The sequence below is a fragment of the Rhinolophus ferrumequinum genome, chromosome 21 (assembly GCF_004115265.2).
Source record: "Rhinolophus ferrumequinum isolate MPI-CBG mRhiFer1 chromosome 21, mRhiFer1_v1.p, whole genome shotgun sequence".
Lineage (NCBI taxonomy): Eukaryota > Metazoa > Chordata > Mammalia > Chiroptera > Rhinolophidae > Rhinolophus > Rhinolophus ferrumequinum.
Window position 1 is genome coordinate 14,332,377 of NC_046304.1, and position 25,078 is coordinate 14,357,454.

At 35.2% G+C, this 25,078-nt stretch overlaps 1 protein-coding gene across 1 annotated transcript in view; it reads left to right on the forward strand.

Annotated features, from left to right (window-relative positions):
* UBE2G1 (ubiquitin conjugating enzyme E2 G1) overlaps positions 1-25,078 on the forward strand; it is a 92,000-nt gene that overhangs the window by 63,334 nt on the left and 3,588 nt on the right. Inside the window, 3 exon segments of the mRNA XM_033090559.1 lie at positions 4,353-4,450; positions 10,792-10,970; positions 14,899-15,021. Of these exon segments, the coding sequence (XP_032946450.1) occupies positions 4,353-4,450; positions 10,792-10,970; positions 14,899-14,985 (364 nt within the window). The 3' untranslated portion in view covers positions 14,986-15,021.

The window sequence follows — 25,078 nt, forward strand, 5'->3', positions numbered from 1 at the left end:
ATAAAATCTATGTAATCAATAACTGGTATATTCAGGTGTTACTTTGAGACTGATAGTCACCATGAGTAGTAATTTAGCCATTATATTTATCTTTACACAGTATTGAATTTTCATTACTAGTCTGTCCATTAATTAATCTTTCTAGTGTTGTCAAGAATAGATTCTTGAGGCTGTCTTTCTATGAAAGACATTTTGAAATTGGTGTAATATACTTGCTATTTTCAAACTACTGATTATTAAGTAGTGTGGATAGCCACCCATGTCCACAGGAATAAAAATTTCAGGTAGGAATGGCAGTAGGTTTTTAAAGCAAGTCTAGGAGATCTGGATATCACTGTACTTGTAACGTTTATAAATGTGTATCAGTGAATGGTGAATGTACACCTTATCTCTTACTCTCTTTTTCTTTTATCATTAATGGCTAGTCTGTTCAAGAAATATTTATTTTGTTTCTTATCACTGGCAATGGTGTGAAAATTTGGAGGACCTTAAGGTTATATGTGTTTTGTAGTATTGCCTTACCTTGAGTGGATATAGAAAATGAAGAGTTGACTAAACAAACTCTGATTCACATCTTTGTGTAGTAACAAAATTCTTGTACAGTTCTGTTTAAGACATAGAGGCACGAGCCATAAATTTTGTAATGAAAGTTTGGAGTGAATGAACCTTGTGCCTGTGCTGCTTAGGAATTGATTGATCAATGGCAACGCCATGTCATTATCATTTAGTGCCTAAGAACATGGGCTTTGGGGACTAGTTTTGTTTAGCTCCCTGACTACCACTTTCATTAGCTGTGTGACTGAACAATTACTTATAAACTTTGTCTTAGCATTTCATTTCCAGGGTAAAAACTTTGTGCCCAGGAAGTATTCAGAATATTCAATGTTCTCTTGCTTGTAATAGCAAAAAAAAAAAAAAAGAAAGAAAAAAAAGAAGCAATGAAATGTCTTATGAGTGTAATGGATAAATTATACAATGTGGCAGATAAAATAAATGAACAAGAGACAAGTATCAACAGGAATATATATATATATATATATATATAAAAGAACAATGTTGAGCAAAATATCAGATGGCTGGATACAGTATATCATTTAAATAAAATAAATATGGCAGAATGATAGGATCTGATCCTTGTAAGATTTTTATAATTTAATACAAAAACAGTCCAGGCCTCATGGAAGAAATAAGAACTAGGCCTGGGTTTCTCAACCTTTTCCAATGGGGAACCCTTCGTTGCATACCTCTTTTTTAACATCATGCTAGTAATTGTGCTGTTAGTATCTGTGATGAAAAGAATATATAATGAGAGAAGATATTTTTAATTCATTGATACTTTTAATAAATTTTCATTTTGCTCATTACAGTAGCATCTTCGTATATTTGAAAAACAGTGAATATGTGATACGTCAATATTTATTCTACAATGTTTTATTCCCGGTGGGATTTTTTAGTTCCTCTTTGCTAATTTAGCTGTTCACCAAAGGATTGCACCCCACAAGTTGGGACTACTGAGCGAGACTTTTTAAAAAAACAGGTAGGATTTCCAACAGGTAAAAGAGATGCTAAGGAGATTACCTACAGAAGGAAAACTATAAGAATAGCATGATTGTTTCAGAAAAGGGTGAGGACATTGCACAGAGTGCAAATGGTGTTCTGTAAATGTTTTAGGATAATGTAATTAATTAAATTTGATTGACATTTAAAAATTGAAAATAATTTAAGAGACTACGTAATTTTTCATGATAGGGATTCCAGTCGGCTAACATAAAGCTTTCAAGTGGACCTAATCAATCAAAATTCAGGGATCTCGGAAATATTGAATATTGAGGAATAATAACCTCACTAGTGGAATAAAGTGCTTGGGCTTTGTGGCAGCTGTTTTGATGTCCTTTTACATCGATTCTTGGTGTTTTCTGTATTTGTGGCTTTCACACTTTTTAAATCATAAATATTTTACTTCATGACTGAGTATATACTTAGGTGTATACGTCTTAGTGAATAGAAACCTGTAGGTAGATTATATAACTGAAACATTACTTGTGATAAACACCTATGTTTCCTATTCTATTTTATTTGTTTAAGAAGAAAACTGGTTAGTGACTCACTTAATTGGTTATGCTGCCCCAGTTTGAAAAACTAGTCCATATAATTAATATGTCTTAAGGCCAGTTTTGGCACCTGCTTATACAGTTGGGGTAAAGTAGGCTGAGAAAATAGACTTATCTCTTTAATCTCTTTATCACTGTGCTCTTCACGACAGCTATTCCAGTCTCCATTTTCCTCGTATTCATGTTTTTTTCCCCTTCAATGGATAATATTATAAATTACGAAAGTTAAGACCAATAAGGCAGGCATAAAAGTTGTCAGTTTTTCCCCTTTCTGCCTTGGATATCTGTACTACATTCAGTCTGTTATTTTTCTATGCAGAAGGTAAAGATGTCCTTTATTTTCTTGGTGAGGCCCTTTACTGCCCTTATTTTCTTTCTTCTAATATCCCAGTTATTCTTTTCCTTGTATTTCTAGTCTTTTCTGTCAGCACCTTCCCATCTACTTGCAAACAAATCAGTTTTTCCTCTCTTTTAAAGCCTTTCATTTATACTGTTTTCCCACTTAGTTACCATCTTCTTTAACAGTTAAACTCAAATCATCCTGTTCATTATGCTTGCACTTTACCACCTCATTCTTTCTTTAACTCTTTCCAGTCTTTTTCCTATTGCTTTTACCAAGATTGTATTACTCAAGGTTACTTTTTATCCTCAGAGTCCAGTGGTGTTTTCTAAGTGTTCAGAAGTATTTGGCATTAATGATCTACCTCCCCCCCCCCGCCCCATCTTGCTTTTATATCAGAAAAAGGCAATAAAAATTAATACTCGCTTGTGGTTAAAAAGTCAAGCAACACTGAAGTGTGCAAAGCAGGAAGTAAAAGATCCCATAATCCTTTCTATTTGTATACAAACATACCCTCACTTTTTTTTCTTTTGAAGACAAATGGGCTTATTCAATAGAAACTTGGGTGTTTTTTTTAATTTAACAATTGATTGCTCATATCGTTCCAGTACTTACTACTGATATTTTTCTTGATATTTACCTTTGCCATTAGAATGGTAAGTGCTATTAAACCGGTGATATCTAACGTCTTGTTCTGTTGTATTCTTTTACATAGAATAGTGCCTTGTACAAGTAGACAATCAGCGCTTGTTTGTTCAATTAATGGAAACCATTTAATGAGCTGAGAATTTCACTTCTCACTGATCTGAAACAAACGTAGTTATATGGCCCTGCTCTGATGGTGGTGCATTGAACAATAAAAGAGTCAGATGTGTGAATTGCTGTTGCAATAAAGAAATAAAAGGAGGCCAGAGATAGAGGGGCATAGTGGCCTGTTAAAACTGGGTAGTCAAGTAAAATAGTTCTTAAGAGGTAACATTTAAGCTGAGCTCTGAATGATGACAAGGGGAGAAGGATATTTGAAACAGAGGAAACAGCGAGTACCAAGGACACAAGACAGGAACCTAGGCATTTTTGCCCTGTAAGACTGACTTTATCTTATTGGTTTTCATTGTTAACATACACAACTCATTGTATTATTTTGACACTTCTTCAAGAACACTTCTAAGTAAATGGCAGTGCTCTGGAGCTGCACTAATACAATAGTCACTAGCCACATGTGACTATTACAATGAAATAAAATGTAAAATTCAGCTGCCTCGCTGCACTAGCCATATTTCCAGGGACCAGTGACCACCATGTTGGACAACACGGATATGGGACATCTCCAGTGTGTACGGACTTCTGTGGCACAGGACGACTTCGGAAAGTCACTAGAATGTAAAGTCCCTGAGAGACTTTATACTTTGGTCACTGATATACTCCTAGTGTCTGACACATAAAGACAAGGAACAAAAAAAATGTGCATAAGCCTGAGATGAGAAAGAGCTTGTTATGTCTGAAGAATGGAAAGAAGACTGGCTGGAATGGAAAGAAGAGTGGTAGTTTGAGATCCACACAGAGAAACTGGCAACTTGACCCGTATAGGCAATGTTAAACCTTCTAAATTTTGTTTTAAATGCAACGGGAAGTGATAGAAAGAAAGGTTTGTAGCACAGCAATAACGTGATCTGATCTAGATGTCTGTTTTAAGCTTTTTCTTTCGTTTCACTAGCTTTTTGAGAGTTTAATAAGGTGGTAGGTATGACAGTTTATTAAACCTGGGTATTTGAGTAAGTAAATTATCTGCTTGAAATCCAGATTATTCATTACTTATAGTGTGAGCACTAGCACCCTTGTTTTATGTTTGTTTTAATAATTGTCTACTTACAAGCAGGAACTTGTTTTTGTTTTTTTTCCAGTGAAGGTGGTGTTTTTAAGGCTCATCTCACTTTCCCAAAAGATTATCCCCTCCGGCCTCCTAAAATGAAATTCATTACAGAAATCTGGCACCCAAATGGTAAGTTTATCTAGTTTTACATTCCCATTTACAAATATGATAGCCTGTCACTGAAGTTTTCAGGGTCAATAAAAAAGACGTAGTTCTCAATGAAATTGCTTTGGAATTTTTGTACTAAGTTCATTGTGTTCATTATGCACGTGGCCTTGTATTATTAGATTCCTTAGACAAGAAGGAGTAACAGATCATATGAAAAAAATAATGCTTTATTTAGTTTTTAGCTTTGTTGAGACTCATGTTCCAAACTAGAGGCAGGTTTGGTGAGTGTGATATGATCAATTCAGCCTAAATAGAGCTCTTATAATTGAGGAGATAATTTCCAAGGCATTAGGTGACTCATTGATTATTACAAAGAGCATAGAAGTAATTAAACCTGGATTTTTTAATTTATATTTTCTCACCTTAGCTCTTAGACCACGGGCAACTCTTACCTTTTTACCTATATTCTTAGCTGTAAAAAAGGAATGTGCTACCTACCTCATAAAGTGACTGAAGTGCGTCAAATGAGATAAAATAGTGTATGTTTTAACCTTTGGAAAGCATCTGTACTGCTGTGCAGGGAATGGTGACATTGACTTTTTTACCCAAAGCTGTGCTACATTTAAATCCACTTTGTAAGCCAAAGGTGAGGCTAGATAAGCTATGTTTGTTTATACACAGTCTCCCTGAACTTCTGGTCTTGTTTTGTATAATAGAGCTTGCAGGGATAGTCTTTTTGTTTTCAGTTTTTTTTAGTTTCAGGTATACAAAACAATGTAATAGCTAGACATTTACGGCCCTCACACAGTGATAACCCCCCCTCTCAGTTTTGACTATCAGTATTTTGTAATCAGAGTTGTCTTTTTAGATTACTACACTAATCTGCATTTTGCTTCTCATAGTCAAGACTTTTTTAATTGCAAGGAAGGAGAAGCCCTTATATATTAGTTTAAGTGAAAATCAGCGAGAGAGTAATGGATGAATTAATAAATTAAGGCTTTATTACACGGAGAAGGAGTATATATTAGAACCCAATGGCTTGAAAAACAAATGAGTCTTCGGAGAGACTAGAACTGGTGAATGGGAAACTTTTGGGAACCACCATATTTCATCGCCTCTCAGATAACAGTGATCACAAAAGACACAGTTATTTTTGTACCAATAAGGAGGGAGAAGAATGTCTCTAACAATTCACTTGTGGGAGAATGCATTAACGATACATGATGTCCTACATGATGTATGGATGCATGAATTGATGACATTCACCTCTTGTTGCTTTAACATTTCTTTCATCTCTTCCTAGGCTTTTGGTAGTTTCTCCTGCTTCACTTGAATTATTTGGTGTGTAATAGGCAATCTCTTTGCACCTATTTCAAAGAAGATGTAAAAAAGGTTCTCATTGTTGGCTCCACCACAGATTAGCCGTGTAACTCTAGGCAAAGCTTCTTTGAGCCTTAGTTTCTCTACCTGTGAAACTTAAAGGAAAGCATATGTGTATGCAATACATGGCAGTTCTCTTCTGTTAAGAGGAAGGGTAACAATGGCCTAGGTAGTTTAAGAGGACAACGGATGAAATGAGTGTTCTGCGTTGTTTTTTTAAGGTTGAAGAGACTTTGTTTTGCAGACCATAAGCGAGAAGGCGTTAGAGAGTGAAATAATTAAGTCTTGATTTGAGAAAGGGAATACTTTGTGAAGAAAGGATACCTGAGGAGATGATGGGTCGTACAGGAAGAGTTAAACTAGGAAGGAGTGAAAAGTCATTTTGAAATAGGAATGTGAGGAAAAGTGAGCATTTGAGTATCTGCTACGAGTGGAGTTACAAAGATGATTAATGAGTTATGGTCTCTTTCTATAAGAATGTTACGGTCTCTGTAAGGCAAAGGCAGACATGAAAACTTAATGGTGAAACTGAGAGATGCAGTGATGTAGTTATAAAGATGTTTGGTAGCATAGAACAGGAAGTTAGGGATTGATTTTTAGAGAATATGATTCTTGAACAGAATTTTGAATATGTAAATGCCTGGCTTAAACTTTGTTCTTTAGGCTTTGGGGACTCATTAAATTAATGAGTTTTAATGTTGTATATAGTAGGTTTATCTTGGCTATATTTTCTTCTAGAAAGGTTACATTCATGAAGGAATGATTGAAAAGGGAAGGCCTATTGATAGCCAGGAGATAGGGGATTTTACCAATAGTTTTGGTGAGAGACAATGAAAGTTTGAACTAAGAGTAGTGGCAGGAAGAAAAATTTAGTTAATTCTCACTTGTTGACTACCACATGGAGGTAGTAATGAAGAGGTAAGAATTTAGAATTGAAGCACCATTTACAAAATAATTGTAGGATCAAAACCACAGTGAGGTACCACTTTATACCCATTAGGATGGCTATAATCAAAATGACAGATAGACAAGTGTTGGTGAGAACACACGGAAATTACAACCCTCATACACTACTGGCAAGAATAGGAAATGGTACAGCCACTTTTGAAGACCGTGGGACAGTTCCTCAAAAGGCTAAACATAGTTACCTTATAACTTAGCAATTCTACTCCTAGATACATAACCAAGAAACTTGAAAACACATGTCCACAAAATACACGTACATGACTGTTCATAGCAGCATTAGTCATGATAGCCAAAGAGTAGAAACAACCCAAATGTCTACCAATTGATAAGCAGAAAAACAAAATGTAATATCCATATAATGGAATGAAGTACTGGCACATGCTACGATGTGGATGCACCTTGAAAACATTGTGCTAAGTAAACAAAGCTAGTCACAAAAGACCCCATAGTGTATGGTTCTATTTATGTGAAATGTCCAGTAGAGAGGCAAATCTATAGAGATAGAAAGTAGGTTAGTGGTTGCATAGGGCTCGGGAGGAAGGTTGGGGTGAAAACGGGAGTAATTGCTAATGGGTACAAGGTTTTTTTTCTTTGGTGATCAATATATTCTAAAATTGATTATGGTGATGGTTGTGCAACTCTGTAAAAATACTAGAAACCATTAAATTGTGCCCTTCAAATATGTGAATTATATCTCAATAAAGCTATTATAAAAATTAGTGTAAAGATTAGCTTTGTGTGGCTTAGATGCATCCAATTTTGGACTTGTTTTTCTTGAGGTACACTTCCCATATCCAGTTAAATAATTACATAAAACTGGTCCAAGGCTCAGCAGTGAGCTTAGGGCCTTGGAAGTTCCTGGCATCAAGATGACAAGTAATGTGTAGCAAATCATCACTTAGCACACCTTAAACTTACATGATGTTATATGTTAATTATATTTTAGTAAAGTTGGGGGGAAGATGATGGGTAACATTGTGATATAATGAATGAGTTAATTTACCCAGGGGAAAGATGATTAATTTGGGAGATAAAGATAACATCAAAAGTCAGACCAAGGAAAAGGAAAACTAGAAAGTGACCGAAAGAATGTCTCAAGAACCAGGGAAAAGAAGTGTGTCACAGAAACTAAGGGAGGAAAATGTGTCCAGGAAGGTGTTCTCAGCAGTATCAGTTAAGATTGGCCCAGAAAGAGCTGACTTTAAAAAGTAATTAGGAGAGTATGTTCTTCAGACTACTTTGTGAGAATAGTCACAGCATCCTGATGGGGAGCAGAAACCAGTTTCCAGTTAGGTAATAAAGACAGAGTACCCATGTAGTGAATAAATAGAGAAGATGAGAGTAAATTGGATTTTTATCATTTTAGATGCATACCTTCAAGAGAAAGGAGATTGCTTGAAGGGTGTGTATGGTTCAGGTAGTGTTTTTTTTTTTAATTAAAGTTTATTGGGGTGACAATGGTTAGTAAAGTTACATAGGTTTCAAGTGTACAATTCTGTATTACATCATCTATGTATACATTGTGTGTTCACCACCCAGAGTCAGTTCTCCTTCCATCACCATATATTTGATCCTGCTTACCCTCATCAACCACCCTCCTCCCCGCTTACCTTCTGTAGTTTAGTTTTAAGATGGAAGAAGAGAGGTGTTTTTTTTCCGTAATTGATTCTGAAACTTGGCTGGCTATTTATGGGGAAATTGATTGAGAAATTTCTTCACACCAAACAGCAAAGTGAATTAAAACTCGAAATGGAATAAAACGTTTCAAGTGATTTAAAAAAATAGTAGTGAATGCCAATTATTTGCTGGATGTTAGGGACAAGAGTTTTCTAGTTTCAGAGTAATAAATATTGAAAGACTAGAAAGAGGAGTGTAAAGAGAAATGGCAACTAAATGCAATATAGGATTCTTAAATGATCTTGTATCAGAAAACAAGGCCAGCTATAAAGAACATTATTGGGGCACTGAAATGAAAAGGTAGTAGGCAAAAATTAAATGGGGAAAATTAGGAAGCACTTTGGCAGGAAAAAAACTAAACACTGAGTATATAAATGGGTAAAGGATAAAAACAGACCAGACATCTCACAAAAGGGGAAATATGTATAGTTTCTATATATGGAAAATTTTCACCCCCAAAAGCATTTAGAAAAGCTAATTAAACTAGATTTCACCTGTGAAATTTAAAAATGATCAATAAAGAAAAATCTTAATTCTGAGGGAAGAGGCAATGAAATTCACCTCATATATTGCCGATGGCAGTATACTTTTCAAAATGTAATTTGGTAATAGTTATTAAGCCTAAAAACATCTCATTCTAAAAATTAAACTTTAAAATGAAATGACGCAAAGTAAAAAATTGAAGAGGCTAGATTATGATGCTAATTTCTAAAAAAGGAAAATGATCTTAAATTGGTTCTCATAGAATTCTATACAAACATTTAATATCATGTTTTCAAATAAAGTGACTTGGAAAAATCCGTATTATGTAATAAGTGAGGAGAGCATCTCTATAATGTATAAGCATTTTATGTTGAACTTTATAGTGCTGTTACAAGTTTTGTTACTATTGTTCTTGCCACTTGATCTACTTATTCCATTTTAGTTAAATGGGATTTCACTAGGAGGTGGGGGTGGGTTGGGACACGGACTCTTAATTATAGAAAAGCTCGTATGTAAGACACTGAAGGAAGGCATGGGCTTTGCCTGTCACATTCACTGCTGTATCACCTCTGTTAGGTGGGTGCCTGGCACACAGTATGCATTCAAGAAGTACTTGTCTTAGAGAAATAATAAATAAACTTTGATTCTAGTTACCAGAGTTTATAACAACAGGGGACATCCTAAAGTTATGAGATGAAAAATAAGCTTTAAAATTAAACCTATCACAAAGTTGTTAGACTTTAGGTAGGAAGTTAGGAATGAAATATACATAAATATTACACTGGTTATTCATGGGATTTGGAAATAGGACTGAAAAACTTTTTATGCAAAAAGTTTTTATATTTTTCTGTGTTTTTCTAACATTTCCCCAGTAAGTATGCTTTCTTTTGCAGTGGGGAACATTTCACCATAAAAGATTAGTAAATTTTTGACAGTTTCGCTAATAAGGAATATTTGTGTGATGTAAATGAATTAGAGGATTAGAACTTCACCTTTGTTTTTGATCAGTTAATTTGTGGATGTATTTTAAAATAGTTTTATAGAAAATTATATTTATGTTAATGAAATTTTACTGGCATTATGACACGTTCCTTTTGTGAATTTGAGTATACTCCTTTCCTCCAAAATATAATTTTGCCTATATATGATTTGAAAAGTATGTTATGTTATTAGGTAGGTTCAAAAGTAATTGCAGTTTTTGCAATTATTTTTAACCTTTTAAACCGCAATTATTTTTACACCAACCTATTACTTCTCAATTTTCTCTTAGAAAAGTCTGGAACTTTGTCACCCATTTAAATTAATAAGTTGGTGGGGAAACTAGGAAATCATTACATAGAAACTCAATTCTGGTGTTTGGATCATATACTTTCTACAAATGAAGAACAGATTCAGTAGTTGCCATTTATTCATTTTGTTGTATAGTAAGTGCTCACTAATAGGTTCTGCAACTTTTAAGTGAAACAACATATAATGAACTCAGTTTTGCTAGGCTAATTGATATGAACAAGATTTAAGTTCCTATAGCATTTCATTGACGTTGAACCAAACAGTGTTATTCGAGGACCTGCTATATTTGTTCATGTAAATGCTGGGCACCATCTACATGCTAGATATCTTAAAGTTTTGCACAGATGAAGAAGATAGCTTACATTCCTATTAGGTTTGTCAGATGGATCCTGTTTGGTAACACCCGTGTCTTCCTAGGAGGTTGACAGGTTCCATTTTGGAAATTAACTTCTGTACATATTCATTGTTTTATACAGGTACTGTGGAAATCAGGACCACATCTCTAATAGATATGTGTAACCAAATTAATTTTAGTAATAAAACAGAACTCTTATTTAATTTTGCAGTTGATAAAAATGGTGATGTATGCATTTCTATTCTTCATGAGCCTGGGGAAGATAAATATGGGTATGAAAAACCAGAGGAACGCTGGCTCCCCATTCACACCGTGGAAACCATCATGATTAGTGTTATTTCTATGCTGGCAGACCCTAATGGAGACTCACCTGCTAATGTTGACGCTGCGGTAAGGTGGCCACATGCACACATCTCCCCTCCCCTTCAATTAAACTCAGAGTGGCAGACAGTGTCTTTGTTTGTATATCTGTGTGTATATGTGTGTACACATTCTTCTCAGTCTCCGCAAAAATAAGTTACAGACGTAACGAAGCTTCAGCCCTAAACCTGCATCTTTGAAGAATACGGATACCATCTTACTTAACTATAATGTTGTTATCATACCTAAGAAAATTGAATACCAAGTCCTTATTAAAGTCTATAATATTATTCCCAAGTTTGTATTTTTGAAACTTTCAGATCTACAAAAACGTTGCATTAGTTCAATAAATAACTCCTATACCCTTCACTTAAATTCACCAATTTAGAGATTTTGCAACATTGGTGGTTTTTTTTTTTGCCAAACTATTTAAGAATACTTTACGGATATCCTAACTCTTCATACTTGAATACTTCAGCATGTCCCCTAAGAACAAGGCTATCTTTCCTATAAGCGTAGTACAAGGCTATCATTGATGCAGTACTATTATTGAATATACATTTATAGTCCTTACTCAAATTTCTCCAAGATTCTTCTTTATAGCTGCTTTTTTTTAAACCCAGAATTTAGGAACTTTTATTTTTGTATTCAAATTTTATTACTCTTCTTTAATCTATAATAGACCTAGTTCTTCAGCTTTCTATTCTTCTTTTAAAAGCCTTTTGTTCTAATTCTTATTCTTGGAACTTCTGTTAGTGTATCTGAAAGCCAGGAGCTTGAGTTCACCTTTTTAATTGGGTTACTTCAAGCCTATATAGAACTTGGGTGAAATCTTACATGTAGAAAAAAACTACAGAGACAACCCCTTTTCAAGTCTATGGCTTTGAATTTTTAAATGTAGTAATCAAGTTGAAATAAAAGCTGGCAGGAAACTTCCAATTTTCTATTTAGTCAGGTATCAGTCCAAACAATGAAAGAGGCAGTGAGGGAGAAGAAAGAGGTGAAAACTGTTTTTTAATAAATCCTGTGGATTCATTTTGCGAGAGAAGTAATTGGTTTTCATTTGATTCTTCCTCAACTATCAGTTCTTTTTAATAAGATCAGAACTGGCAAGTGGCATTTTAATCTTCATGAAGGATAAATTAAGAGCAAATACTTGACAATGTGAATAGGCAAAAACGATTAACTCTTCAAAACAATTGAGTCCTCTGAAACAACAGAACCTATTGAAAAAGTAGTAATTCTTTTCCTCAGGTTAGAAATAGACCTTAATGTGAAGTTGAAATACACAAACATGACTTCACAAATTATACAAAATCTACCCATTCTTTTTCTTGAAAACCACTGCCTTCTCTGATTTGACCATTTAGTTTTCTTATTTAAACCATAGCTTTCTTGTAAACAGTTTTGTTTACCCTTCTTACTTGCTTTTTTCTCTTGCATTGCATACCTTTTATCGTATTTTCATATATTTTGTTTGTTTTTCTTTTTCTTTTTCTTCTTTTTTTTTTTTGGTGTAAAAGAGGATAGTTTATTAAAAGAATTGTAGCTCTTGGAACCAGAGGGGGTCCCAAATGGGTTACCGCTTGTTTGTTTTTCTAACCTCCCAATCAATGATACCTATTTCAGGAATCCCCCATTTTTCTTCGAGATCTCTTTCCGGGATCCCTCCATACTTTGGTGCCAACTTAGATTGATTCAGTCTGCTGCTTGGCTGCTTTCCTTGGATTTTCCTTCCTGCTCTTCTGGATGGGATCAACTGTTTTCTAGATTTTTTTTTTTTGATGGACTTCCTTCTTTTGCTTTTCTTCATCCTAGAATAATGTTTTAGAAAGGATATGTGGGAATTAAGTCTTTACATGTCTCAAAGTGTTTTTATTCTGTCCTTATATTTGATACTTTGTTTACAGAATTCTAGGGAAGAAAATCCAATATTGACAGAATTTATCCTTTAGTATTTATTGTTGCTGATGAGAAGGTTGATGCTAAGCTGATTCTTTTCCATTTGCAGGTGACCTTTTCTGTCTTTCTATTTTTTACTCCTGGTACCCTTTTGGTCTTTTTCTGGATTTTTGGTCTTCTGAAATTTCACATTGTTATGTAAACTTTAAAAATTTATATCACTCTAGTTGATGTATACTTTGAAGATCAGCTCTGGGAAATTTTCCTTTTTGATTACTTTGAGAATTTTTCCATGTTTGGTATGCTTTCCGTTTCTGAACTTGTACCTATTACCCAGATTGATCCCTCATGCTGTTTCTTTTTCATCTCAAGTCGTGCCGATTTTGAGTTTTCATTTTGACGGTATTTTAAATAGCTTGGTCTTTTCTCCATTAATTCCTTTTTCATGAAATCTTACCACTGCTTAATGAATTTAATAGTTCTTTAATCTTTTGGGAGTTCTACTTATACAAAGTTGAGTTCTGAAGTATCTTTCTCTGAGGTCAGTTTTTCTTTTGTATTTCGAAGAGCACTTCAAAACTCTATAGGCTTTCTACACAATTCTCCATTCCTGATTAAGAAATTATGAGAAATAAGGGTCTAGGAAAGCAGATTAGAGCTGTGTGTGAGGAGTGTGTGTGTATTGAATTTGTTCCACTCAAGAGTGTGTGGGTAGCAAGCCAGATATTAAACTAAGAATAAGAGTTGGAGGAAGAGGGGTATCATTTAAATGCCAAAATGAACAAGCACTTTGAGTACCGATACTCAATGCTACCATGTTACCCCCAAAATAAGACCGGGTCTTATATTAATTTTTGCTCCAAAAGACGCATTAGGGCTTATGTTCAGAGCATATCATCCTGAAAAATCATGCTAGGGCTTATTTTCCGGTTAGGTCTTATTTTTGGGGAAATACAGTAGCAGCTCTAATTCTAGTGCTTGTCAGTATATTTATATAAAATCTATATATCATTAATTTAAGAACGTATTAGAATTTTGGATATAAGTGGAAGGAAAATGCCAAACTATTGAATTATACAGACTTTCTATGAATTTCTTTATTTTCAGCTCCACTTCTTAGTGACTCTTCTCAGATTTGCCATTTCCAAATTTTAACTTCTTTAGGGTTCTTTTCAATAGGGTCTCTCCCTCCTTTGCTTGGTTCCATTGAGGCTTTTCTAGGCTGTTACTTTGTCTTCTCTGTTACATGTTTCATTACTCTTCCATCTGCTTCTGGTCTTCCAGAAAAAATTTCAAACCACCCCCTCCCCTCCCCATTGTTAGATGACTTTCCTGCCATTTTCTTTGGTGTTGAGGATTTATACCTATAAAAAATTTCAGGGGCAGCCAGTTAACTCCGTTGGTTAGAGCGCGGTGCTCTTAAGGACAAGGTTGCCTGATCGATCCCCACATGGCCCACGGTGAGCTGTGCCTTCCACAGTTAGATTGAAACAACCACTTGACTTGGAGCTGATGGGGCCTGGAAAAACATACTTAAATAAATACAAGTTTAAAAAAAAAACTGGGATGATTTAAAAAAAAATTCCAATATAATTTTAATATGTCTCAGGAGAGCAAAGAGATAAACATACGTGCTTTTTGCCTTATTGAATTCATAGGTTCCGTATTTATATATATATATAAATAAAATGCAGGTGATAACATCACCTAGCTAGTCATCTAAATGTGTGGCATAGTGGATTCAACAAATGGTGGTTATATTGGCTAGTACCTGCTCTGGAACCATCATCTCCCAACCTATCCTTTATCTAGAAGTCATCTTGGCCCAGTCTTGTCTCAGTCATCAGAGAATGTCAGTCATATATTCTCTCTCAACTTTTTGCCACTCCTCTGCCACCCCACAAAAGTATTTTTTAACTACTTTTCTACCTTATCAGCTTTTAACAATTTAAAAGTGTACATATTGCCAAGGCATTGCATTCAAAATTAAAGCTAGTATTTGAGATTATAAGAGGATTTTGCAGAAAATCACTTGATATTCCTTTTGTACTTACAGAAAGAATGGCGGGAAGACAGAAATGGAGAATTCAAAAGGAAAGTTGCCCGCTGTGTAAGAAAGAGCCAAGAGACTGCTTTTGAGTGACATTTGTTCAACAGCTGTAACTTCACTTATTTCAGGGTAAGTTCATTTTTAAAATCATACTACTATTTTGCCTTTTTATAAATGTCATACATTTTTAGAAATTGTGTCATTTAGGTATTTGAACTGCTTGTTTTATTAGCTTCATTTTTTAGTGGTAGTATCCAGTAGTCTACTGTTTCTCACTAGAAACAGTGGAACTTAGCTTGCTCTTTCCTTCAGTAGATAGACCCCGCTGTTTTCAATAAGATATTCTGTGTCAAACTGGTTAGTATAGCAGTCTGTTTCTTTTCACTGATGGTAAAATTTCTAATAAAGTACTTTTCAACAATTTCTTCTGTTTCACTTTTGGTCTACCATCTTGACCACTACTGAACACTGAAATTTCTAATATTGTCTCTCATACTGTATTATATATGGTAAAGGGTGATTTCAATTTTTGTTTCCTAATTTTCTCAAAGAAAGATTATATTTTATAATACATTGGTAAGAGTATTAAACATCTATCTTTCTTGTTTTAAAAGTCTTTAATTTATCCCCTTGTTCTTTACTGGTAGAACCAGTAGGAAGAATTTCCCTTGTACTGTATACCATCTGTCCACAAGTATATCTTAAGTTTAGCAAGGAGTCAAACATAGAAGGCACCTTCTCATTAGAAAAGGACGTGGTGTAGGTGAATTGACCAAACCTGTGACATTTAAGTTATTTAGCTTCTTTTTTTAATTAAATATTAAAAAAAAAAAACTGTTTGTGAAAGATAGCATCTAAAGGATCACAATTCATGGTACATCCCTGTACCTGCTACCTATTTTAGGAAAAAGAACTTTACATTAATCTTTTACATCTCCGATATTCCCCTCTTCTATGCCATCCTTTTCTCATATTCCCAATGCTGTGTTTACCATTGCTTTTCTTCATAGTTTTATAAAGTTTGTATTTGTAACAATGTATTGCATGATTTTGAACTGTATATATGTGGAATTATAATGTATGCATTTATGTGCCTTTTTATTATTCAATATTATGCTCTTAAAATTGGTCTGTGTTATGTATAGCTATATTTCATCTGTTTTCACTGTTTTGTAGTTTTTCATTAGATAAATTACCTCTCTACCCTTCTCATTGCAGTTTTTTTCCAATTTGGGGTGGGTTTCTTTTACTTGTTTGTTTGGTTTACTTTGGTTTTGCAGTTATAGAAAATGTAGCTATTCTTATTTCTTGCTGCACATGTACTATAAGAGTTTCTCTAGGGTTTGTACCTCGGGGTGGAATTGTTGAGTTAAGGGTGTATTCACATCACTTTAACTAGATAATGCCAAATTGTTTTCTGAAACGTTGCATCTATTTATATTCCTGTTGGCAAGATTAAGAATTCCATTTGTTCCATATCCTCTCTAACATTTGATATTATCAGATTTCTGCAAAATGTCTGGAAGCTGTAAAATGACACATCATTATGACTCAATGTTTGTTACCCAAATTGCCGATGCAGTTACATTGTTTCATGTATTTGACCTTGACTTTTCCTCTGTGAAATGCCGTTTTGATCTTTGGACTATTTTTCTGTTAGGTTATTGATTTGTGTCCTTGTCATTTCACTTTCTTTATGGTACCTTTAGGTGAACAGAGGTTCTTAATCTTAATGCAGTTAAATTTATTAGTCCTTTCTTTCCTGTATGGGTTTTACTTTTTGTGTCTTAGTGTCTTCCCTGCCATCAAAATGCTACTATTGTGTATTGTCTTCTAAAAGTTTTGTAGTTTTGTTTTTCATAAGTGTGTTGCATCTACTGAAATTGATTGGTGTATGGTGTGGGGTAGGAGTTCAGCTTTACCTCCCACCATGCTCCCACTGTACCAGACTGTTAACTAAATCATTTATTGACAAGTCTATCCTTTCACCACTGATATGCAGTATCGGTTATGTTATAAAATTAATGTTTCCATGTATATTTTGATCTGTGTATGACATTTCTCTGTTTCATTGGTTGGCTGTCTATTCCTGAACCAGTATCACACTATCTTAATTTTTATTTATTATAGTTTAATGTATTAAATGCGAAGGTGCAAATCAGAAGTAAGGCTAAAGTCTATGCATTACTCATTCTGTTTTCATATTTGATACCTAGTTTCTGAAAAGATTCATATCTTTTAGATTTCCTTATAATAACCTTTGCTGAAAATTAATCTTTCTGTTACCATCAGATTTAACAATAACCTTGCAGTCTTCAAATTACTTGTTTTTCACCATATTCTTTATATCTATCCAGTTTATATTTGCTAATAATTCTGTTCTTATTTTATTATCATTACATCTGCTACCTCCATCACATCTAGTCAGTGGTCCATTTCTTTTCCCTTCTTTGGACTCTTGCTTTCCAAGACCTTAGGTCAAGTTCTTTGCCTTAGTCTGCTGTCATTGAACTTCTTTCATGCCTGCCTACACTTCATCCGGATATTTGTCCTGGATACAACTGCTAAGTTAGTCTTCACAAAGTTCAGCTCATCGCATTGGTTTTTTTTTTTTTATGAGTATGACAGTAATCTTAGGAGCAAGAGAAACCCTCAACGCTTGGTTTCCTTACTCATGCCATTTCCCAGTCAGAAAAGGGCTTGGTGACAACAAAGAATGGAAAAGGAACAAAATAACAAATATTGAAGCCTAAGCTTTATGCGTGATTTTTATAAACAGTACTTCATAAATTTAGGAAATAACCAAGAATTTTATTATTGACCTTGATATAATATATTGCAAATTAAATAAATACTAATGAAGTGTCACAAATTTTGTAAGGGATTATATATTATCTCCTTTGCTAGTGGGATTAGAGTTAATTTATACTTGATCATAACATTCACATATCTTTAAAGTTCACTTATCAAGAAGATAGAGGCAAAAAATAATGTTGAATCAAAATACGTCATTGCATAGAATAGGTTTAATTGAAAAACAATGTAATATACTGTTTATCATGAAACTAAACTAATAACTTAAAATTGAAGAGTATGGAAGCAATAACTGGAAATCTTGACTAACATAGATCAGCATTGTTCACACGTTAATAAAGCATTCTTCTTTAAAGTTGCAAGTACCCCAGATACGTTCAGCATGCATTATAACAGCTTTGCACTATTGCAAAGGGTGTGTCAGTTGGAGCCCTTGATAGAACAGAATTTTAAATGAATTGAATACACTTGCTTTGAATGATTAATTTTAGTTACTATTCCGAACTTATGTTACCGTTAAGCTCAGCCTTTTATGTAAAAATTACAGTCCTTGAACTTGTGTTTTTCATAGATAAGCACTGAATAAAGGAATTATGTTGTAAGTTTGAAGCTCCTCAGAAAGATCCTTTGGCCCATCTATGATCAGAAACAAACGTTCTTTGGGAAACATTGATTCATGAGTAATAAAGGCAGGCTTTTAAAAAAATTTCTTTCAATTATAGTTCACATAATAATGCAGACTTCTTAAACTAGCATTTAAGTACCCAGTCTTGTCTATTATCTGGTCTTTAAAAATTGCTAGTAGTTCCTCATGTGCTCATATAGTTGGCCTCTTTCTGAAAAACATCTGACCATTCATTCAGCAAGTATTTGAGTACCATCTGTGAGCCAGTTCCCATGCCAAGGGTCTGGAATGGGTCTTCTACTTGTTTTGGCCACTTTTTGAGATGAGGTCTATCTCAAATTTTAGTTTGTTCATGAAGCAATTGCTCTTCACCCCCAAACAAATTCTTCCCTTTCTGAAGCACTGTAGCACTTAGAGGCTTAACTTTCAGTCGTATATGAATTTGTCTTACCCCTCTCATGAATTTCTCGTACTCCTCTTGTTCCATATGATTTGATGCACTTGGGAAATAAAAGCTTAAATAAATACCCAGTCATTTGTTTGGATTTCACTAAAAGTGAAATCATTTGAGAATTGGATTTTTAAAAATCACATCAAAATCCATGACTTAACTAATGTCTTCTAAAAGTGCGTCTATGTTTCACTCATCTCCCTGATGCACAGAGCGTGGTATGCTGTAGGACTGAGGTGGCCACATAATCTTCAAATGTCATTATTATTACATAATTTTTCTTAATGTTGTATTAGCCAGCTAGCCTGTCACTCAGACCCTTCTTAAAGACTAGCTGTTTTCATGGGTTCTCTGCATGCACTTTCTGAATATCCTCAGTATCTTTAGACATGTGGTCGGGTGTAGACATGAAATAAAACCCACAGTAAGCACTTGAAAAAATGTGCACTCTATTTGGGTTGAATGAAAAGTAAATATAATTTAAAATGGTTTTAAAAATATCTATATCAAAATCCATAACTTACAATGCTTTCTAAAAATGGGATTGCTACTGTTGATATACTTGACCCAGGCTTTCTTTATTTCACTTTTATTTCATTGTGGTAAAAACACATAAATTTACTCTCTTAAGTTTTACGTGTACATTACAGTATTGTTAACTATTATAATATGTGCACATTGTTGTACAGTAGATCTCTAGAACTTTTTCATTTTGCATGACTGAAACTCTATACCCACTGAACTACTTCTGTTCCATTTCCCCCTCTCCCCAGCCCCTGGCAACCACCATTCTTCTTCCTGTTTCTATGAGTTTGACTTTTGTAGATACCACATATAAGTGGAATCATGTAGTGTTTGTCTCTTTATTTCACTTGTTCTTAGTGTTTATACCTTCTCTTATATAAAGATTATTAATAACCTTATCTATCTTCTAATTCAGGTGTGGGATGGTAAGAAGAGAGGAAAAGGGAAGAAACAGTTCTCCTTTTCCACAGATCAGCAGCATGGCCACGTTGATACCACTAGACAAGAGGACTCTGTCTTTTTGTCCTGCATGAAGGCTAGAGGGATTGTATTAAGTTTTTTTTGCTGTGTTACAAATTATCTAAAATTTTGTAGCTTAAAACAACACTTACTATCATAGTTTCCATAGGTCAGGGATCCACATATGACTTAGTTGAGTCTTTATGCTCTGGGTCATGTTGGGTGGCAACACCTTGATTTTATTATGGCCCAACTGGGGGTGGATCTGCTTCCAAGTTCACTCAAGTGGTTGGTGGCAGGATTCTGTTCCTCACTGGCTATTGGCTGAGGTCCTCCCTCAGTTCTTCGTCACGTGGGCCTCTACATAGGTCAGCTCACAACATGGCAGTTGGCCTCATCAGAGGGAACAAGTAAGAGGATAAGACAAGCTGAGCTAGGTGTAGGGGATTATGGTCTCCTGCCCCGGGGGAAGAAGCATCAGATCCCAGCGGCTGCAAATGTTGCTGGCTGATAACTCATAGCTGAGTTGCTCTCTAGAAATTGCCCTCAGCTTAAGAAATGACTTGCCTGAGTTAGTCCCCTTTTCTGGGGGACACCTGCATCCAGTGACTGGTTGGTTTGGGGAAGGGATGGGTTAGTACAAAGGCTTGGACCACTGTCTGTCTTTTTCCACCTGGGGGTTCTCTGAAAGGCCATTCCAATGTGGGATTGACTGAGGCCTTTCTTTCAACTGCCCCTTCAGTTAGTTCATCTTTTCCTTCTACTTAACCCTGTTTTCCCTCCCTCTTATTTTTGGATGCACTTCCAAGTAAACCTTGTACAAATCTGTCTCAGAATCTGTTTTCTAGGAAACCTAACCCAGGATACTACTAGGCATTGTGTAACCCAGCACAATAAGATAAAAGACCTTCCTGCCTTACCTAGTTGCAGATGGGTGTGCATGAATCCAAGAGTAATTTCTCACAAATAGAACTATATATGGCTCCATATATATGGCTTCAGTTCCTCCAGAGCAGCCGTATTCTCCCTCATTGCTTAGTTGAGACCGCATTTGGATAAATAATTATCACATGAGAACCACAACCTTGATGGGTTGCATATCCCGATCACCTATGGATTAGCTTCCACATCTCCTTAAAATACGGCTCCTGAAACGTTGAGCCTTTCTGATCGCCTGTGTTTCAATAAGATTATGAAGAAAAGTGAAAACTACCCAGTCTGATACAAGGACTTACCCATCTCACTCCCACTATGATCTGGAGGGATTTTGTTGACTGAGGTAAGGAGGAAGCTATGCTACCTCGAATAAGTTTTTAAACAAAAACTATTGGAACAAAATCAAGGAGAATATCAGGGTTGCGATGGATTTGTTAGGCACAAATAACACATCCATAAAAGGAAAAATTGTTTGATAAATTTGGCTATATCAGAACTGAAAACTTAAATATTGTAACGACAAAATAAACAAAAACAAGTGGCAAACTGAGAAAAGATTGCTGTATAGCCAGTATTCACGATTTCTGTCGAGAATCTACAACTAGCTTCTGCAAATGACTAAGAAAAGTATCAGCACAAAAGAAAATGATATGAATAGATAACAAGTAGAAGTGGAAAGAAAGCAGATTGTCATGCATGTGACAAGTAACTCAGCTGCATTTGTAATCAGAAATACAAAGCTGTAGGGAGATAACATCAAATCCATCAGATTGTCAAAAATCAAAACTTTCGAGAAACTCAAATGTTGGTAAGGATTTGGGGAAACAGTGTACTTGAAACACTGAAGTGAAGTTGTTCTGTCATCATTGGAGAGCAATTTGTTAATATCTACATACAGGAATATTGCTTGCAGCATTGTATGTGATTTTTAAAAGTCCCATCAGTAGAATCGATCAATTGTGATTGATAAAGTGAAATATTATCCAGCAGCTAAAATGTGCAATATAGACTTGGAGTTATATATAATCACGCAATTAAATCTCAAAATCCACAATCTGAGTAGGAAAAGTAATTAGCAAAAATGAAAAGAACAACAATACCACTTACGTAAATTAAAAGTAAACCAATTATATTCTTCACAGCGATGTGGTAGATAAAAGTTTTTTAAAAACAGGGACTTGAAATACATAAAACTCTTAAAATTTGCAATAGTGTTTAGGGAGGAAGAGGGGACTGGGAAACAAAGGAACTTGGCCTTTTTTAAAAAAACTCAGTCTTTCAGCACATTTGGCTCATTTTCTTACCTCTCCACAGAAAACTAAATTAATAAGGATGCCTGTTTGTCACTTCAAAGGTTTAATTTCAATCTTAATCTCTAGCATTTGACACTATTGATGGTCCCTCTAGAAATAGCTTCTACTCTTACCTGTAAGTGTCGTGGCTCTAGGTTCCTTTTTCTAATTCTGACCGCTACCTTTAGCGGTTCTTATACACTTTTGCCTCACTCTTTACTGTTGCCCCTTTCTCTGCTCAATTCCCCATCCTCATCCCCAACTGCAGAAACAAAATAGGCATTACAGAGACTTGGAGTGTAGAAGCTTATATATAGCAGTTAAAGTAAATCATTTTTCCATCACAGCCTCCCAGTTCTGCTCCCAGAAGTAACGACTCACAATAGTTGAATCTTTCAGAAATCTGACTTTTCCCCCTGTACACACAAGTGTGATAAATGTGTCTTTGTGTTTAACATTGTCTTTTGATGTTTTGCTAGCTCAATGATAGACATAGCATACATCCTGTACTTTTTATTTAACATGGTCTTTTGATATTTTGCTAGCTCGGTAATATATATCTGCTTCCTTTTTAACAGTTGCTTATTATTAAGGATTAAGATTTATATCTTGAAATGAGAGGTAACTCCAAGAACAGATGAGCTCATTTCTGTTCTTGTCAATGAATATTTGTTCATTGCTTGCCATTTGCAAAGGCACTGTTCTCCTGGGAGAGAAGGGGATATATGTATGAGTACCATAGGTATATTATCCTGCCAATAAAGAGCTGTTCATCTAGCCAATTAGACCAGGCATTTAAAAAAAAAAAAAAGTTAAACCACATTAAGAGCTGTAGTGGGAGCAGAAGTCAGCATATGAGTAAATACTGAATGGTTAGGGCAGAGGTTAGACACAGGGCTGCTGGTGAGATTGGAAGTCTCCAGAGTAAAGACGAAGATTCATTTGGTGTAGAGAGCAGTACCTACTAGAGCCAAGGAGGGCATCTTGCACAATTTCCACATTGAGGGGACAGAAGGAAGAAATGGAAACAGAAACGTGGGCTCATTGGTCACAAGAAGGCGAGCTAGGAGAGAGAGGAGTTGCCGGCCTCAGAAAGGAAGTGGGGGTGGGTGTTCACCAATGCCAGGCCATGAGGAAAAGAGTAAGTGTAGTTCAGTTGGCGGGGAAAAGCCAAGGGACTGGGGGTGGGGGGAGTTGATGTCTAGTAAGTACATGGAGCGGCACTGTCGGGTGAATCGGGACTTTTGGAAGCATCTGTGTGAAAGTAATGGGGGAAACTTCCTGATACAAAGCTATGTAACTCATGGACTGCTTTCACTTAAGAATGGTTGAGCTCATTGGAACACTTATATCTCAGCGAGGAATTACGTTTATTGTTGTCTATAACATCAAAAGTGGTTTTTATTTGGAAGCACACTTGTCTGCTTTGTATTTTTTAGGTCTTTGAAAAGATTAAGTTGTGTAGCCATATAGAAAATGAATGATTTGATTCTAGTTTTACAAATAAATGGAACAAGATACTTACATTCTTAGAGGTGAAGCATCTCCAAATTTGTAAGTCAGGAACATTTAAGAGAAGGTTTGAGGCGAAAAAACAGATACTTATATTATTTCATAAAGGCATACAATTAATATAATTTCAATTGATGTAAAAAGTGTGTGATTTTTACAACAAGAGGATATATTTTAAGTTAGAAATGGAATATGCTTACAAAAATGTAAGTGACTGTTTCAGGTCAGTGCCATTTAGTATTTAGACAGTTACAGAGGTAATCCATTTCACATTTATCTTTCTACAGAAAAGAACGACAAACTTACTTTTTCTGTACTGAGGCCATTTCTCTGTTTAGAATAAATTTTATTCAAAGGGGGGAAATAGATTTTTCTATTCCTGCCCAAGGAAGCTAATGCTATTTAAAGCTGGGTCCTCACTATTAAAAGGCTGGATTGCCTGATTTTACGTATTTAATGACTTTCATCAGTCAGGCCTTATTGGAGTATTTTTCTTTAAAAACCTCACACAGAAACGGGTTTTAAATGATTATTTTGTGGCTCTAAAATTTCTTGTTCACATCACAGGGGAATGTTTACTCAAAACCCAAGCTCTTTGAGCCTTGAGAGATTCATTGGCCAGGGATTAATTGGAGTGTGATGTAGTCTTTGGAAAAAACATTCAAATAACATTACCTGAAAGTTACAATACCTGTTCCATAACAACGTCTCTTGAGTTTCAGTATATGTCTCTAGATTTTCTAATAAAACAATGTGTGCACATTCTGTGTATCTGTGTGCAAATGGTAGAGCCTGATTCTGGTGAAGGGGATACAGTCATATTTAGTACAGTCAGGGCTTTGTGAGGGACCATTTACATTGGTTGGTACACCCCTTGGGAAAGTTAGTAGTTCTGTCCGGGAGCTGCCTTAGGGCGGTGGGAGGTACTCTAAGTGCGGGAAATAGGCACATGTAGAGCCACAGATGGGCAGGCCCACAGGTTTTCCACCCACAACAGAGCTTTGGTGTGGTTGAGTTTGGGTGATTGTAAGATTGCTAAATTCATTCGGAGCTTTAGAAGACTTTTAACATGTCTGGTGTGGGTTAAATACTTGTCATAATTCTAAGTACATTTGACTTCTTTACTAGGAGTTTAAAATGACATCTCTTGACTTCCCAGTCATCTTCTATTCAAGTTCTTTGTCCTTGGCTCATAATACAGGTTTCTGAGTTTCTGGAACATTTGATTGATGTAATAGGAATAGGTGTTCTCTCTGCTCCCCCTACATATTCAACGCGTACATTAATACCATAAAGGCTCTGAAAAGTCCAATCATTAAATGAGATTTTTTTTTGTTTTGGGAATTGAACTTAGTATTTTCCTAACTTTTTGAGCAGGAACCTTTGCCACTTATTAGCTGTGTGACCTTGTCTTCACTTTTCTCTGTAAAATAAGGCAAAACTCCTTCATATGGTGGTTGAGCATTACATAAGTGTGTAAATCACTTCATATACTGGTTGGCACATAATAAGCACTCACTGAGATGGTAGTTTTATTTAAATGTGGTTATTGACTTCTAGGCTAATTGAGGG